A 15,087-nucleotide genomic window follows, 5' to 3' on the forward strand; every position below is an offset into this window, starting at 1 on the left:
TAGTAAACATGTATGAGACATATTTATTTCCTCTGCAGGGAGTGCTTGGTGCTAATGTGGGTCCAGCTCCCTGCCTCCACACAAAGGTCCCCATAAGGCACTCCTCCAATTAAATTGAATGTACCTCTTTCTGTTTCTTCCATGTACTCCACAAAGCAGGACATGGAGGGGAAAACTTATAGGAAGTTGAGAGAGGGCATAGGAATGTAGCACAAAAATATGACTTTAGTTCACACTTCACCGTATATTAAGCCCCCAAGAAATTGTCAGGTCATCATTAACTCCTAGAAGGAGATTTAAATAACCCACTGTGCTTTTTGTTAAGGAGATTTTTAATGAGTTAGTGGGAGAAGTCTGGAGAGGTGGAGAGGACTATCACAGAAGAGTAAACACGGTCTCAGGAAGAGGACAGCAATTACAGATCAAGTCTCCAGGTGGAAGAAATGGTGACCAAGGATTCGTTCTGAGAAGGAGTGCAAGTAATTATGTTACAAATTCAGTCTAGCTCCAGTTGGAGAAAAAATGAGTAAGAAAAGGTAGTAAGCATCTAATTGTGTAACATGATCTGAGAGGTGAGATAAAGTCAAAGTTTTCGAAGTGGAGCATTAAGATATTGGACATAACAAACAGAACTTAACACATATATTCCTGATGCAATGATGTGCTTGAGAAGATCAGCTCTAGCAGAGAGATGCCTTCAAACAGCTTAGACTTCAGGGTAAGCACCTAGGACAGACCTTGGAAATAGACCCCAAGATACATCTTTTTTACCCTGCAGTGGGCTTTTTATTGTTTGGTCACAATAAGAAATATTGCAATAGGTAAGAGAAATTACTTAAATCTTAGGAAGTTAGGAAGACTTCTGGTTTTTATATTGCATTATAAATGATGATTCAGCAAATACTTACGAAGTACTTTCAAAGAGCTAGGCACTATGAATATATAGCTCATTTAATCAGTCATTTGATAACTGTTTATTGAGTATTCACTATATGCCAAGTACTGTGTTAGGGACAGGACTCCTATAAAAGAAAAGAATGCTGTGAGGAAGACATAGCTATGAAAAGAAAGAAACGAATAAGGTAAAGGAAAGCCCAATCTCAAGTGAGGATTTAAAATTTTTAATTGGAGATTCAGAAACATACTGAAAGCTTAGGAAGAAAGAAATGAGGGTGGGGTTAAGGTAGTAGAGTACAGTAACCAATGGAGCAAAACACAAAGCAAATATGGGGGGAGGGGAGGTATGGAACAAGACATGGATTTTCCTTTTAAATAATTTCTCATCTCATAAGGAAGCTAACACATATATAAAACCATTTTTAAACATAGAAAATGATAAGCATTTTAACAGGAAATCTAGAATATATAAGTCTGAGTTAGTCTGAGCAAAAAAAATCAAATTTGGATGACTTCACATCACCTGAGCACAGTAAAAATATTAGCCAGAATTCTAAAAAAAGTGGTAGTGCTGCTTGACCTCAGTCCACCGTGAATAAAAACAGCCTCTGGGTGACATAAGGAAACTTCTCATTGTTTAGATTGAGCCTCAGACTAAGAACTCTGTAACCCCAAGCCTTATGACTCTTCAAGTCAAAGTGTTAAGTCTTTGTGAAGGTCTAAAACACAACCAGAGTAAAAATTCTGGGGTAAGATGGACAAGTAGGAGCTATTTAATCATTTAAAAATAAAATTTAATTCACATAAACATAAGGGCAAACAGTAAAATGTATTGATGAAAAGACACCTAGTGATCTCTTTAATAAATTAGATAAGATCTTTAAGGATCAGGATACAGTGCCAGTAAGAAGAGGAAAAAAAAAAGTGTTGATAAGACAGCTGCTATAGGGGGAGAAAGGATTCTCTTAAAAAGAAATCCATGTCTGCATTTACAGCCGCGGAGGACAGACTAAGTGAGCTGCTCAGATCGAATGTATCCCTGACTTAAATTGTTCTATTATTCTGAAAACAACAGGATATTCAAGGATCTTGTCAGACACTAATTGGAAACAGAAGCCCAAACCTTTAATTGCTAAATGCTTGGTGAAGGCTGGTATACAAAATACTTTTTCCCTTCTGTGATTGGGAGTTTCTACCGCAGTGGAGACTCCCTGAATGTTTTGAGAAGGAAAGTGACAGGATCAAAGCTGCTTTACAGGGCTTCCCTGGTGGCGCAGTGGTTGAGAATCTGCCTGCCAATGCAGGCGACACGGGTTCGAGCCCTGGTCTGGGAGGATCCCATATGCCGCGGAGCAACTGGGCCCGTGAGCCACAACTACTGAGCCTGCGCGTCTGGAGCCTGTGCTCCGCAACAAGAGAGGCAGCGATAATGAGAGGCCCGCGCAGCGCGATGAAGAGTGGCCCCTGCTTGCCGCAACTAAAGAAAGCCCTCGCACAGAAACAAAGACCCAACACAGCCAAAAATAAAGAAATACATAAATTTATTTAAAAAAAAAAAGCTGCTTTACAGGAAGGTTAAATGCAACAGTGATATACAGGATGAATGAAGGAATGAAGTGGGAAGACTGGGGCATAAAAAAGTAATTAAAATCTAATTATAAGTCAGGAAATAAAGATCTGTGGTGGCAGATGAGCTAGGGCAAAAAGGGAGGATGTTGATCTTGGTACATACTTGGATTTGAAAATCAATGATAAGGGAGACACTGGAGAAATGATATTGTATCATTTAATGCAATTTTAACAAGTTGAAAAAATCTGTTTTGGAGTGGTGAGGAAAGGTAGAAGATAGATTTTGGTTAGAGTATAAGGTACCTGTAGAACTCTTTACAGGTCACTAGGCTGGGATCCTAAGGATGAATTACAGATTCTTATTTGGGAGTCATCAGTGGTTCTCAACTGGGGTCAGTTTTGCTCCCCAGGGGACATTTAGCAATGGCTGGGGACTTTTCTGGTGTCACAACTGGGAGGATGGTGCTATTGCAGTCTGGTAGGTAGAGGTCAGTAATGCTGTTAAACATCCTCAATGCACAGAACAGCCCCCTACAACAAAGAATCATTTGGCCCCAAATGCCACTAGTGCCAAGATTGAGAAACCCTGCTCATAAATGTCATAGTACATTAGGCATATCTTGTCTAATCAATGCATGTAGTGTATTCTTGTTCAATTTATAGAAAATAAAAATAGTAACAAGCACTTATTGAATCTTACTCTATTTCAGGCACTATACTCACATTACATGGTTTATTTTATTTAATTTTTTGAATGCCTTGAGACAGATATCACCTTTATCCTCATGTAACAGGTTAGGAAACTGATCCACAGAAAAGTTATCTACCAAAAGCCACATTGCTGGGAAATTTGGAGGCCCAGATTGCAACCAAAAAGTCCTTTTCCAGAACCATGATTCTAACCACTAAGATGAAACATACAATGATTATAGGTATGGTATCCTCAAGCCCAGTGCCCAATGGTAGAAAAGAGAGACAATTACACAGAGCAAAAACACTTTTCTCCCTTCATTTTTCTCACACACATACACACACACACAAATCAACTCTCAAATATTAATAGCAATGTTTTTTTCTGTGTCACAGAAAATTCCATTGTGCCATTGATACATTTCAGAGCTCCTCCTGCGGGAGGGTTTTGCGTGGGACAGGGATACCTTGAGCACCATCTAAAGCAGCAGGTTTGACAATCTTAGCGTTTTGACATGTGGGTGTGTCCAGATGCACTTTATCTAATTTGCAAATAATAATAAAGAGCCAGATTTTCCTAATGACATAATTTTTACCATGTAAATTAGAATGGAATAAAAGTTGGTCCTATAATAATATATGTCACATTTTCTTACTTTCCAGTATGCTTTTTTGAATGCCAAAGAAAGATGTAAAATTAAAGCTAACGACATTGGGGGTGGCACTGGATGTTTACATGTGAATGGCGCTGTGATTCAGAATATAAAAATATTTGTTGGAAATTACTGATTTAATAGTTAGAATGTATTCACCAAGAGAACCATTTAATTCCTCAATTGTGACTTTCAAATCTCCACTTAAATATAAATTACACAAGCATTTCTCATTTTATCAAACTAGATATGCATAGTTTTTTAGTACAATTTGTTCTCCATTTGGTCACAAAGATAGAACACATTTCTCTGAAGTACAGTGGTTTCCAAATTTTTAAAACAGAGTATTCATTCTTCAAATTTATTAAGAAATAAAAATATCCATAAGAAAAAAGTGGAAAAGGAAGAGAGACATTCTGAAACCAGGATGGGGGAGCAGGGGTGTTAGGATAAACTAGAGAGAGGGGGTCCAGAGATCTACTCATTTGACATCATTGATCTACCCATCAGGCAGCAACTTAGGCAACTTTGGGACCTCCACAGGACACAATTTTAAAAGGATTATCCAATATATTTTAGGATAATTTAGATAATAAAATTATTATAACTCTTAAAGTCTTATAAATATATTAAACTTGTAGGTCTAATTGATATTTTTCTGTTTGAAAATGTGATATTATATAATATGCATTTACATATCATTAAATGCTACATCTTATGTGCTAAACTTGAATTATTTATTTTCAAGTGGTGTACAGTCTCCTGAGGCACTCAGTTCCTGGCTGTGCCTGTGGGTTATATTCATCTCTTGACCATTTCTGTCAAAAATGCAAATTTAGCTAGTGGGAACATGCTATAAAGCACAGGAAGCTTAGCTCGGTGCTCTGTGATGACCTAGATGGGTGGGAGGGAGGTCCAAGAGGGAGGGGATATAGGTTTACACATAGCTGATTCACTTCATTGTACAGCAGAAACTAACACAACATTGTAAAGCAATTATACTCCAATAAAAAAAAATGCAAATTTAGTTTTTACTATAAAAAGCTAAAGCCAATCACATTTAATGGACTTTTAAATGTAGTTCTCTGACACAACACTTAATTTAAGATGGACAGTTTTACTCTTTTAAACTGTATTTTGGGATTATTTTTGAGCAATGATGTATTTCTTTTGATTGTTCTCTTATTTTCTGATAAACAGTGACTGTAATAAATCTTGATCCTGCCTTTGGTCTAGATAAATTTAGTAGCTGTGTACTTGTTTTCTTTAATAGTGATGCACATTAATATTTATAACCATTTTCCTTTGCAGCATCTCCCAGATGGCTCCACGCCCAGTGCACATGTTGAATTTTATCTTTTACCGTATCCCAGTGAAGTTCGGAGGAGGAAAACAAAATCTGTTCCAAAATGTACCGACCCCACTTACAATGAAATTGTAAGTATGAGTCAACTCTTGTCCAGTCGTTTTGTATTTTTCTTGCCATTTTTCAGCTTGACCAAATATGGAAAATTTACAGTAATTGGCAGCATTATTCCATAAAGGGAAGACATTTCCCAAAATAGCCACTGTCTGCCCATCACCGTTCTTGATGCTATAGGAACTGGAAAATACAGATACTGCTTTCAAAGTGCTTATGAACCAATTTTCAAATTGTGGCTAGCCTCCATCAAGAGCCCAAGACTTTACAGCATTTGTTTCACCTACTAACATTATCCCTGACTCCACCTCATTTTCTCTAACAAGTTTTTCTTTACCTGGTTTTCCTTACCTAATAACTTTATCATAGTCTAACCTGTGTATAGCAATAAACTTTATAAAATCTCTTTTGAAACACTGAAAAAAATAAAGAAGTACAAAGTACAAATTACATTGAAGTTAATTTATATTTTATATAGCTCTCTAATTCATTTGTAGTATATGATTTGAACATCTGATCTCCTAATTCTTTCTAAGGCAAACCCTACATTTATTCTCTTGATTCCATCCTTTCCCATCTCCTCTATACCTTGCTCACTTAATTATTTGCTCACCTTTTCTTAAGGCTATCTCATCCACTGGATCCTCAACTCAGAAATCTTAAAAAAACAAAACAAAATAAACCCTTCAAGTCAGCCTTTCTAAAGCATCCAAATTTTCTTTCCCTCGCTATCACCTCCAAACTTCTGCAAAATTAACACATTTCCTGCTCTCGGTTCATCACTTCCTTCTCGCCCTTTAATCCTCTGCAGTGTGGATTCTGACCTTGACTGATGCTGTTTTATTCAAATGGCATCAAAAGACTCCTAATTGCTCAATCCAATGAGCCATCAGGCTCTCCTCTCCGGAACAGTTAGACGGCAGCACTGTTAACTGCTTCCTCTTTCTTTACACCTCCCTTTTGCTTCTTAAGTTCTACCTTTTCTCTTTTTTTAATCAACATAATTAATTTTTATTGGAGTATAGTTGCTTTACAATGTTGTGTTAGTTTCTGCTGTACAGCAAAGTGAATCAGCTATAGGTATTACATATATCCCCTCTTTTTTGGATTTCTTTCCCATTTAGGTCACCACAGAGCATTTAGTAGAGTTCCCTGTGTTATACAGTGGGTTCTCATTAGTTATCTATTTTATACATAGTAGTGTATACATGTCAGTCCCAATCTCCCAGTTCATCCCACCTGTCCTTACCCCCCTTGGTGTCCATACATTTGTCCTCTACATCAGTGTCTCTATTTCTGCTTTGCAAATAAGTTCATCTGTACCATTTTTCTAGATTCCACATATAAGCAATATTATACAGTATTTGTTTTTCTGTTTCTGACTTACTTCATTGAGTTCTACCTTTTCTTAATTCCCTTCTATCTTCTCTAACCACTCTCTCATTTTCCTTCATTGCCATTCTTCCTCTGAAAATATTTATTTGCTGGAGTTCCATGACCTACCCTCATCTCTTGATATATACACTCAAAAGCATCTTATGTATCTACAAATTTTCATTTGTTGATAACTTTTCATTTATCACTTGAAGGTTGCATCTGAATTTATTCCTCAAACCCTGGCTTCTCTCCCAAGCTTTAAACCTATACTCTTACCTGATTATTAAAGAGCCCCTTTAGGATGCCTCCTACGCACTTTTAAACCAGGCTTTCCTACTCTGTTTGCCATCTCCTCGGAAGAAACTTTCTAATGACATCACCCTCTCCCTCACTCACAAGTCCAGTTAATCCCCAAGTTTTGTCAGTTCTACTTGTGCAGCCACCTGCCTCTTCAATCCATCTTCTCCTCTGTGTCCCATCGCTACTTCTTTGTTTGAAGGCCTTGCAACTTTCGCTAATATAATAGCCTCCTATCAGCCTCCTATCTTGTGTTTTTCAATTAAATCATTCAAATTTCTATCTAAGGTGTCAAAAACTACTCATATTTATTATTCTCCTACTTAACTTTTTTCAAATGTTCCTTACTGCCTGCTGAATAATATCCAAAATCCCAAGTGTGGCATTCACAGCCTTTCAAATTTGACTCAGTAATTTTCCTGAGTTGTCTCTGGACCAATATCATCCTTATATACTTTTTCAAAAAAATTTTTGTTTTGAGGTAATTGTAGATTCACAAGCAGTTGGAAGAAATAATATATAGAGAATTCAAATACCCTTTAACCACTTTCCTGCAATGGTAACACTTTGCCTGACTGCTGACAATATCACTACCAGGAAATTGACATTGATACGATCCACTGACCTTATTCTGATTTCTCCAGTTTTATATGTGTTCTTATGTATATGTGTGCATGTTTAGTTCTGTGCATCTATGTCACGCGTGTAGGTTTGTGTGATCACCCCCACAGTCAAGGTACAGAACATTACATCACAGTGATTCCTGGTGCTACCCTATTATAGCCGCAGACACTCTTCTCCCTCTAACGCCCCATCCCCAAACCCTGGCAACTATTAATCTATTCTCTATCTCTATAACCTTGTCATTTCAAATGTTATGTAAATGGAATCATACAGTTTGTTACATTTTCACTTACCATAGTTCCCTAGAGATCCATCCAAGTAGCTGCATGTATCAATAGTTTGTTCATTTTCACTGCTAAGTAGCAGTCATGGCATGGAGGTATGACAGTTTCTTTAACTGTTTACCAATTAAAGGACATCTGGGTTATTTCTGGCTTGGGGCTATTGCACACAAAGCTGCTGTGCACATTGATATATAGGTTTTTGTGTAAACATAAGCAAACGCTCAAGATGTAATTACTGGGGTATATGGTATATGGTAATGCCATACATAGTTTTTCAAAAGACTGTCAAACTCCTTTTCTATACCATTTTACACTCCCACCAGCAATGTTTGTGCCAATTTCTCTACATCTTTGCCAGCATTTAGTGTTATCACTATATTTAATTTTAGTTCTTTTGAAAGGTATAGAGTGATAGCTCATTGTGGTTTTAATTTGCATTTATCTAGTAGCTAATGATGCTGAATTTTTTTCATGTGCTTATTTACCATCTGCATACCCTCTTTCATGAAATGTCTCTTTGTGTCTTTGTTCATTTTCTAATTAGATAGTTTGCATTTTTACTCATTTTTACTGTTGACTTTTGAGATTCTTTATATACTATGGATAATAGTCCTTTGTCAGATGTGTGGTTTGCAAATATTTTCTCCCAGTCTGTAGTTTGACTTTTCCTCCTTTTCTCAGGGTTTTTCACAGAGTAAAAATTTTCAATTTTGATGAGACCCAGTTTATCAATTTTTTTTCTTTTGTAGACTGCATATTTGGTGGCAAGTCTAAGAACTCTTCACCTAGCACTAAGTTCTAAAGATTTCCTCCTATATTTTTTCTAAATGTTTTATAGTTTTACATTTTACATCTGAGTCCATTATTCATTTTTAGTTGATTTTTGAAGAAAGTGTGAGGTTTAGGTTGAGGTTCACTTTTTTTGCCTATGAATGCCAGTTATTTCAGCGCCATTTATTGAAAAAGCAATTCTTCCTATGTTAAATGTCTTTTGCACCTTTGACAACAATAAGTAAGGAACATTTGTTTGCTCATGCCCTTCCATTGCCCCATACTTAGTCATATTCTCAAGTCACATCAGACAGCTTGTCATTCCCTGAATAATCCCTATGACCTCTGTGATAGAGCTCATGTAGCTGTTCACCCTCCTGCCCTTCTCTGCCAACTTTGAGGTTTACCTCAAATATGGACTCTGAGAACCAGTCTCTCTTCCCTGTCTCTTACACCACATTTACCATCTCTTATTTATTCCTACACAGACTTTTTTCTTCTAGTACATTGAAAACTTCTTGAGGACAAGGAAAATGTTTTATCTTTCTTAGTATCTTTGAAACTTAGCTACTTCTAAAAAGATTTGTGGAATTAAATATTTGGGATAGTTTTATAAGTGACACTTTATGTGTACTGTATAAAATGTAAAACTATCAAACATTTATATATATTCAAATAATAGATATTTTAGTAAGGAAATATATTTTGACATTTTATTATTTGTCATGATGTCAACAGCTAGAGGTATACACCTCCCAACTATATATCCCTAGTTTCCTTACGTTCTGGGTATAAGACCCCCTACATGAATATCAAGAAACTTCTCAGACTGCATGCTGTACTTCAGCATTTGTATCTAAGGAAACACATAATGATGAAAAGCCACTAACAATCCAGGAGTTTAAATAAATTTGTGTTTTATTTATCTCAAGCTATATGTACTATAAAAACCAGTAGTAAATGCACATGTGTGGAGATTATTTTATGATGCTTGCTGTGTCCATAAATTGTCTCACGGCTTGCAATAATTCTGAGTCCCACACATTCATGGCCCATTGATTAGAAATCACTGCAATACTTTTCTCCATCAGCCCATACTTGTAGCTTGGACACACACTGTTTATACATTGAACACATTTAAAATTGTTTCAAAAACAATAGTTCATAGTCTATGCGTAGCACACTCCAATTTATACATAACCCAAATGAGAGGAAATGTGAATTAGTGTATGGATAAGTGACTAATAGTAATGATCATCATATAAACAAATTTGACAGGGAAGCTGGTTGAATTTAGAAAGCCATGAGAAGAAAAACACTAACAGTATTTTAATTTTTCTCCCATTATGCTGTGTATCAATATAAAAATCTTTATTTATAAGAAATGCAAAAAAAGTGCACCAGTTTTAACTGTGGTTTTACTTTCTCTCCCCCTCAGCTGTGATATAGACCCCCATCTCTGTGCCAAATCCCTCAATTATTTCTGTGCATTCTTAGCAACACCTTATACAGTCGTCCCTCATCCCTTTTTATCTGCAGGGAGATTGGTTCCAGGAGCCCCGAGGATACCAAAATTCATGGGTGCCCAAGTGCTTTATATAAAATGGCATAATATTTGCATATAACCTATGCACATCCTCCCGTATACTTTAAATCATCTCTAGATTACTCATAATACTTGATACAATGTAAATGCTATGTAAATAGTTGCTGGAAATTCAACTTTTCCTTTTTGGAACTTTCTGGAATTTTTTCCCTGAATATTTTTGATTTGTGGTTGACTGAATCCATGGATGCAGAACCCATGGATACAGAGGGCCAACTGTATGTGCTTTCTAAGGAGCCCAGTAAATTATCACATGGCACCTACCTTGTTTTTAACCTCTCCCCCTGCTTTGCTTCCTGTGTACTGCTACATCAGCCACTCTGGGATTTCTCAAACTGCCAAAGCCAGGCGATGGTCTGGGAAGTGGGAGAGAACAACCTCACTCCCCTTCTTATCTAAGTCTCTTAGAGGAATACAAAGTGAATATTACATCGCGTCACCTTAAAAAGCTTTTCATGAAAATAGTCCGTTCAATTGTTATTCATAACCCTCTTTCTCCCTAATATTCTGAGAGTGGCTGGGTCAGGACCACTGCCAAGTGTCCCTTTAGTATCCACCCTGCAGATACTAAAGCTCTGATACAGGGCCAAACTTGTCACCTTGACACTTCCCAGAGTGATTCCCAACAGGATTGCCAGCAGTCTTCCTAAGAACCCCTCTCCCATGCAAATCCCTGTGGTAGACATGACTGGGCTCAGGATGGGGCGGGGCTGATGGTCCGAGCGCTGCTGGAATTGCCCTACAGCCTTTAATAAGCAGAGCTGGGATTCTGACTCCAGTGCCATTGCTCTTTCTACTCTACGACCTTTGGCATCTGGTTAAGAACCATTATTTTTTTAATGATTCATTAGAAATACAGATTCTATTTTAAAACAGAATTATATTGTTATACTCAATGTATGTTGTACATTGTATTCCTTCCTTTTTTTCTATTGAAGTATAGCCAGTTTACAATGTTCTGCGAATCTCTGCTGTACAGCAAAGTGACTCAGTTATACACATATAGACATTCTTTTTTTATATACTTTTCCATTATGGTTTATCACAGGATATTGAATATAGTTCCCTGTACTATACAGTAGGACCTTATTGTTTAACCATTCTGTATATAATAGTTTACATTGTATTTCTTTCTTAGATATTATCCTACTTAATTAAATTACCCTAAACAGTGTTTTTCTACTTGATGTGACAATTTCAAACCTACAAATTCAATGTTTGTCAGAAGGCAATGAAGACTTGACACATGCCTATGGGTAAAAAGTATTATAAAGTGAAATTAAAAGAGCTGTGCATTTTTGGTTCTGTTTATGTTAAGGCACAGTACATATTAAATCATTTGGTGAAAAGACTCAAAGAATATAATCATCTGTGTACTTCTTTAGCATTACCCACTAATTATTCATTGCATTGGAAGAAAAAAGCGCTTATTTTTTTAAACAACGTTATGGATGCAGTAAAGCAATTAGAACAGATATATATATATCTTCTATAATGTACAATGATTACATGTTTATAAAACCTCAGTCACTTTCAAGAAAATAGCTTTTGCATAATGAAGCACGGGGGAAAAAATCCATGAAGTAATATAAACTTTGGAGTTCAAATGTTTGTATTTTAACCAGGAAGGCAATTAATTCCTGTCATTTATTAAAGAATTTCAGCTTGTTAAATACCTGGGAGACTCAATTTTGTGTACAACTGTTATCTCCAGTCAGGGAAGGCAAAATACCAAGAAACAACTGTTCTTTTTTTGCGTATTTGATGGATCTTTTTCAGCTGTAATTCATTAGTGTTTACTATGTATCAGGCTTTGTAATAAGGCTTATATTTATTATCTCATTTTATTCTTTCTCACAATGCCAGAAGGTAAATATTATTATCACCATATTTGAATGAGAAAACACATTCAGATGGCCCCCAACTTAGGATGGCTCAACCTGAATTTTTTTTTACTTTACGATGGTGCAAAAGAGATATACATTCAGTAGAAACCATACTTCAAATTTTGAATTTTGCTCTTTTCCCAGGTTATCGATATGTGGTAGAATACTCTTTCCTGATGCCGAGCCACAGCTCCCAGTCAGCCACGCAATCACGAGAGTAGACAGCCAATACGCTTACAACCGTTTGGTACCCAGACAACCATTCCGTTTTTCACTTTCAGTACAGTATTCAGTAAATTACATGAGACATTCTGAGCACGTTTAAGGTAGTTAGGCTAAGCTATGATGTTTGGTGGGTTAGGTATATTAAATGCATTTTCGGCTACAATATTTTCAATTTACCATAGGTTTATCAGGATGTAACCCCATTGTAAATGGAGGAAGAACTGGAGTTGACAACAGATTTATATAAATATGAATCATTGATACTGATATGTTTCTTAGAAAGTTATATCTTTAGCACTAATTTATGTGATTCACAGAGTTCTTAAGCCAGACTTTTCCAAAGGCCTAATGCTTAGAACTATTCCATTTTTCTTCACACACACTAACACTTCGAGGGCCCTTTCATCTATTTTCTCTGTAAAGTAGGAGATGAGTTCATCTGCTGAACGTATTGTGGGGAGGAAAATGGAGGATAATTTAGACAGTTCAAAATAACCACTGTAAAGAAAAGGAAAGGCGCTTACTCTGAAGTCCTGGGAAGATAAGCATTCAGGAGACGAGAGTGGTTCACAGGGTCCACGTTGAGCATCCCTTTGCGATGAAAGATGAATTACATTGGTAGGCTTTTGAAATTTTTAAGGCAGCCCTTAAAATCCTTTACTATTCAGGGGAACTCAATAAATTAAATGGAATAATTTGAATCAGCTGTCCTAAGAAACTTAAAAGGTAATCTCCTGTCTGGAATGGGAGCAGGATTCTAGAAGAGTTGGTAGCCAGGAGATGTCACACGAAGCAGAGTAGACTGGATTAGCATATTATATTGTATCTCATTCCCTTGACTGGATTATTATTTACTTGATAAGTAAATCATTGTTCAGAGCAGCTAACAGATTGATCTTGAATGGAATTTCATTGATAAATTAATGGGTTCGTAAATGGTAGGCAAATGCGGTACGATGGGCTAGAAATTGCATCCATACACACCAAGCAGGCCTCCCAGTGGATTCCAAGGCCTTTCCTCTCAATTTGTTTCCTCTGATTCCTTTTTGTATATATAGAGAACGCTTCTTTCTATCTTGTAGTTTAGCTGTAAAAAGCAAGCATGTTTGTATCATCATATGAAACTCCTCCAAATGTGTTATAAGGAGTTTCCTTGGCAACCATATTGGGTCTTTACACAGCTCTCCCCTCCTCTGATGTATAACTAATTTCTTGATAGTACTACACTTTTAAAGCTTCTTTACCACTGCAGGCACCCAGTGGTAATGCCTGTGACTTACTTCTTGGATGTTATAAAACACACAGTTGAACAGCTCTCTTTTTTAAAAATAGTTACATGACTAGTAAGTGAAAAAGAGAAAAACACAAAACTATACACACAACATAATTACAGCTCAGATTCTTAAAAAGTAATTATATATAGAAAACAAAAAACACATCAAAGTGTTAACTGTACTTATCTCCTAATGGTAGAAATAGAAATCTTTCCTTTCTTTTTTATTCTTTCTTTTGTTTCATCCCCATATTTTATTTAATGAGCATATATTTTCATAACTAAAAATTAAACAATTTTAAATAAATTAAAGTAACCATAGAGTGACTGCTTCACATGTAGAAGGAAATACTGTACTACATTAAATTAACACAAGGAAATCATGGAGATTGGTCTGCTTTCCTCATTAGCCTTCAACAAAGAAAGATAGTGTTCAAGGTCCCATGTTGCACAATAAATCCAAGGACAGTTGAAAGGTGACAGGTATTTAAATTTATTCCTAGAGGATGATTTACAGTCTTATTAAATTTGGGATAGACAATTTTTAATGGAATCAGAGTAAATTCTAAGCTTCTTAGAGAAATATTCTGTCATTAAAACTCCTTTATGTTAGCAGAAACTTTAGCTCTTCAGAATTAGAGTTAGAAATGAAAGATTCTAACATTAACCTGTCCATTCCAAGGTACAAGATATCAGCGTGCAAATATTTTTGTTAAAAGCAGTATTTTTTAAAAGATGCATTTAAGCGTATCTGATTTATATTCTCATTATTCTCTCCCTTTTTAGGTAGTATATGATGAAGTCACAGAGCTCCAAGGACATGTCTTAATGCTTATTGTAAAGAGCAAAACCACCTTTGTAGGAGCAATTAATATCCAACTCTGTAGTGTCCCACTCAAGGAAGAAAAATGGTATCCACTAGGAAACAGTATAATTTAAGCATTGCTGTGAACATACGCATTCATTACTTGTATTTTTTTCACTTTGGGGCCTCTCTACCACAAGATCAGGACATTTTTGTTATCAAAGATAGCATGGTGGGGACTTCCCTGGTGGCGCAGTGGTTAAGAATCCATCTGCCAATGCAGGGGACACGGGTTTGATCCGTGGTCCGGGAAGATCCCACATGCCGCGGAGCGACTAAACCCACGCGCCACAGTTACTGAAGCCCGCGCGTCTGGAGCCCGTGCTCAGCAAAGAGAAGCCACCGCAATGAGAAACCCACGCACCACAACTAAGAGTAGACCCCGCTTGCAGCAACTAGAGAAAGCCCTCTCGCGGCAACGAAGACCCAGCACAGCCAAAAATAAATAAATTAAAGAAAAAAAAAAAGGTAGCATGATGGTGTACTAAGGACACAAAGAAAATAAATCAGAATCAGTCTTTTATAGTTATTTATTCTCTACCTGTGTTTCATTGTTTTCTTAGAACCTTTTTTCCAATTGATTGTGTAAAATTCAATGTATAAAATTAAAAAAAGGACATTTAATGTGTCTTTTAAATCAAACATGCGTT

General features: G+C 36.4%; 1 protein-coding gene across 3 annotated transcripts in view; it reads left to right on the top strand.

Moving 5' to 3' along the window:
- Positions 1-14,859, top strand: part of PIK3C2G (phosphatidylinositol-4-phosphate 3-kinase catalytic subunit type 2 gamma) — a 346,938-nt gene extending 332,079 nt beyond the window's left edge. For all 3 annotated transcript variants that reach the window (XM_068560099.1, XM_068560101.1, XM_068560102.1), the window contains 2 exons: positions 5,121-5,246; positions 14,359-14,859. In XM_068560099.1, the coding sequence (XP_068416200.1) occupies positions 5,121-5,246; positions 14,359-14,511 (279 nt within the window). In that variant the 3' untranslated portion in view covers positions 14,512-14,859. The remainder of the gene's footprint in view (positions 1-5,120; positions 5,247-14,358) is intronic.
- The last annotated feature ends 228 nt before the right edge of the window (positions 14,860-15,087 follow it).

Source organism: Eschrichtius robustus, chromosome 13, assembly GCF_028021215.1.
Source record: "Eschrichtius robustus isolate mEscRob2 chromosome 13, mEscRob2.pri, whole genome shotgun sequence".
NCBI classification, from domain to species: Eukaryota; Metazoa; Chordata; class Mammalia; order Artiodactyla; family Eschrichtiidae; genus Eschrichtius; species Eschrichtius robustus.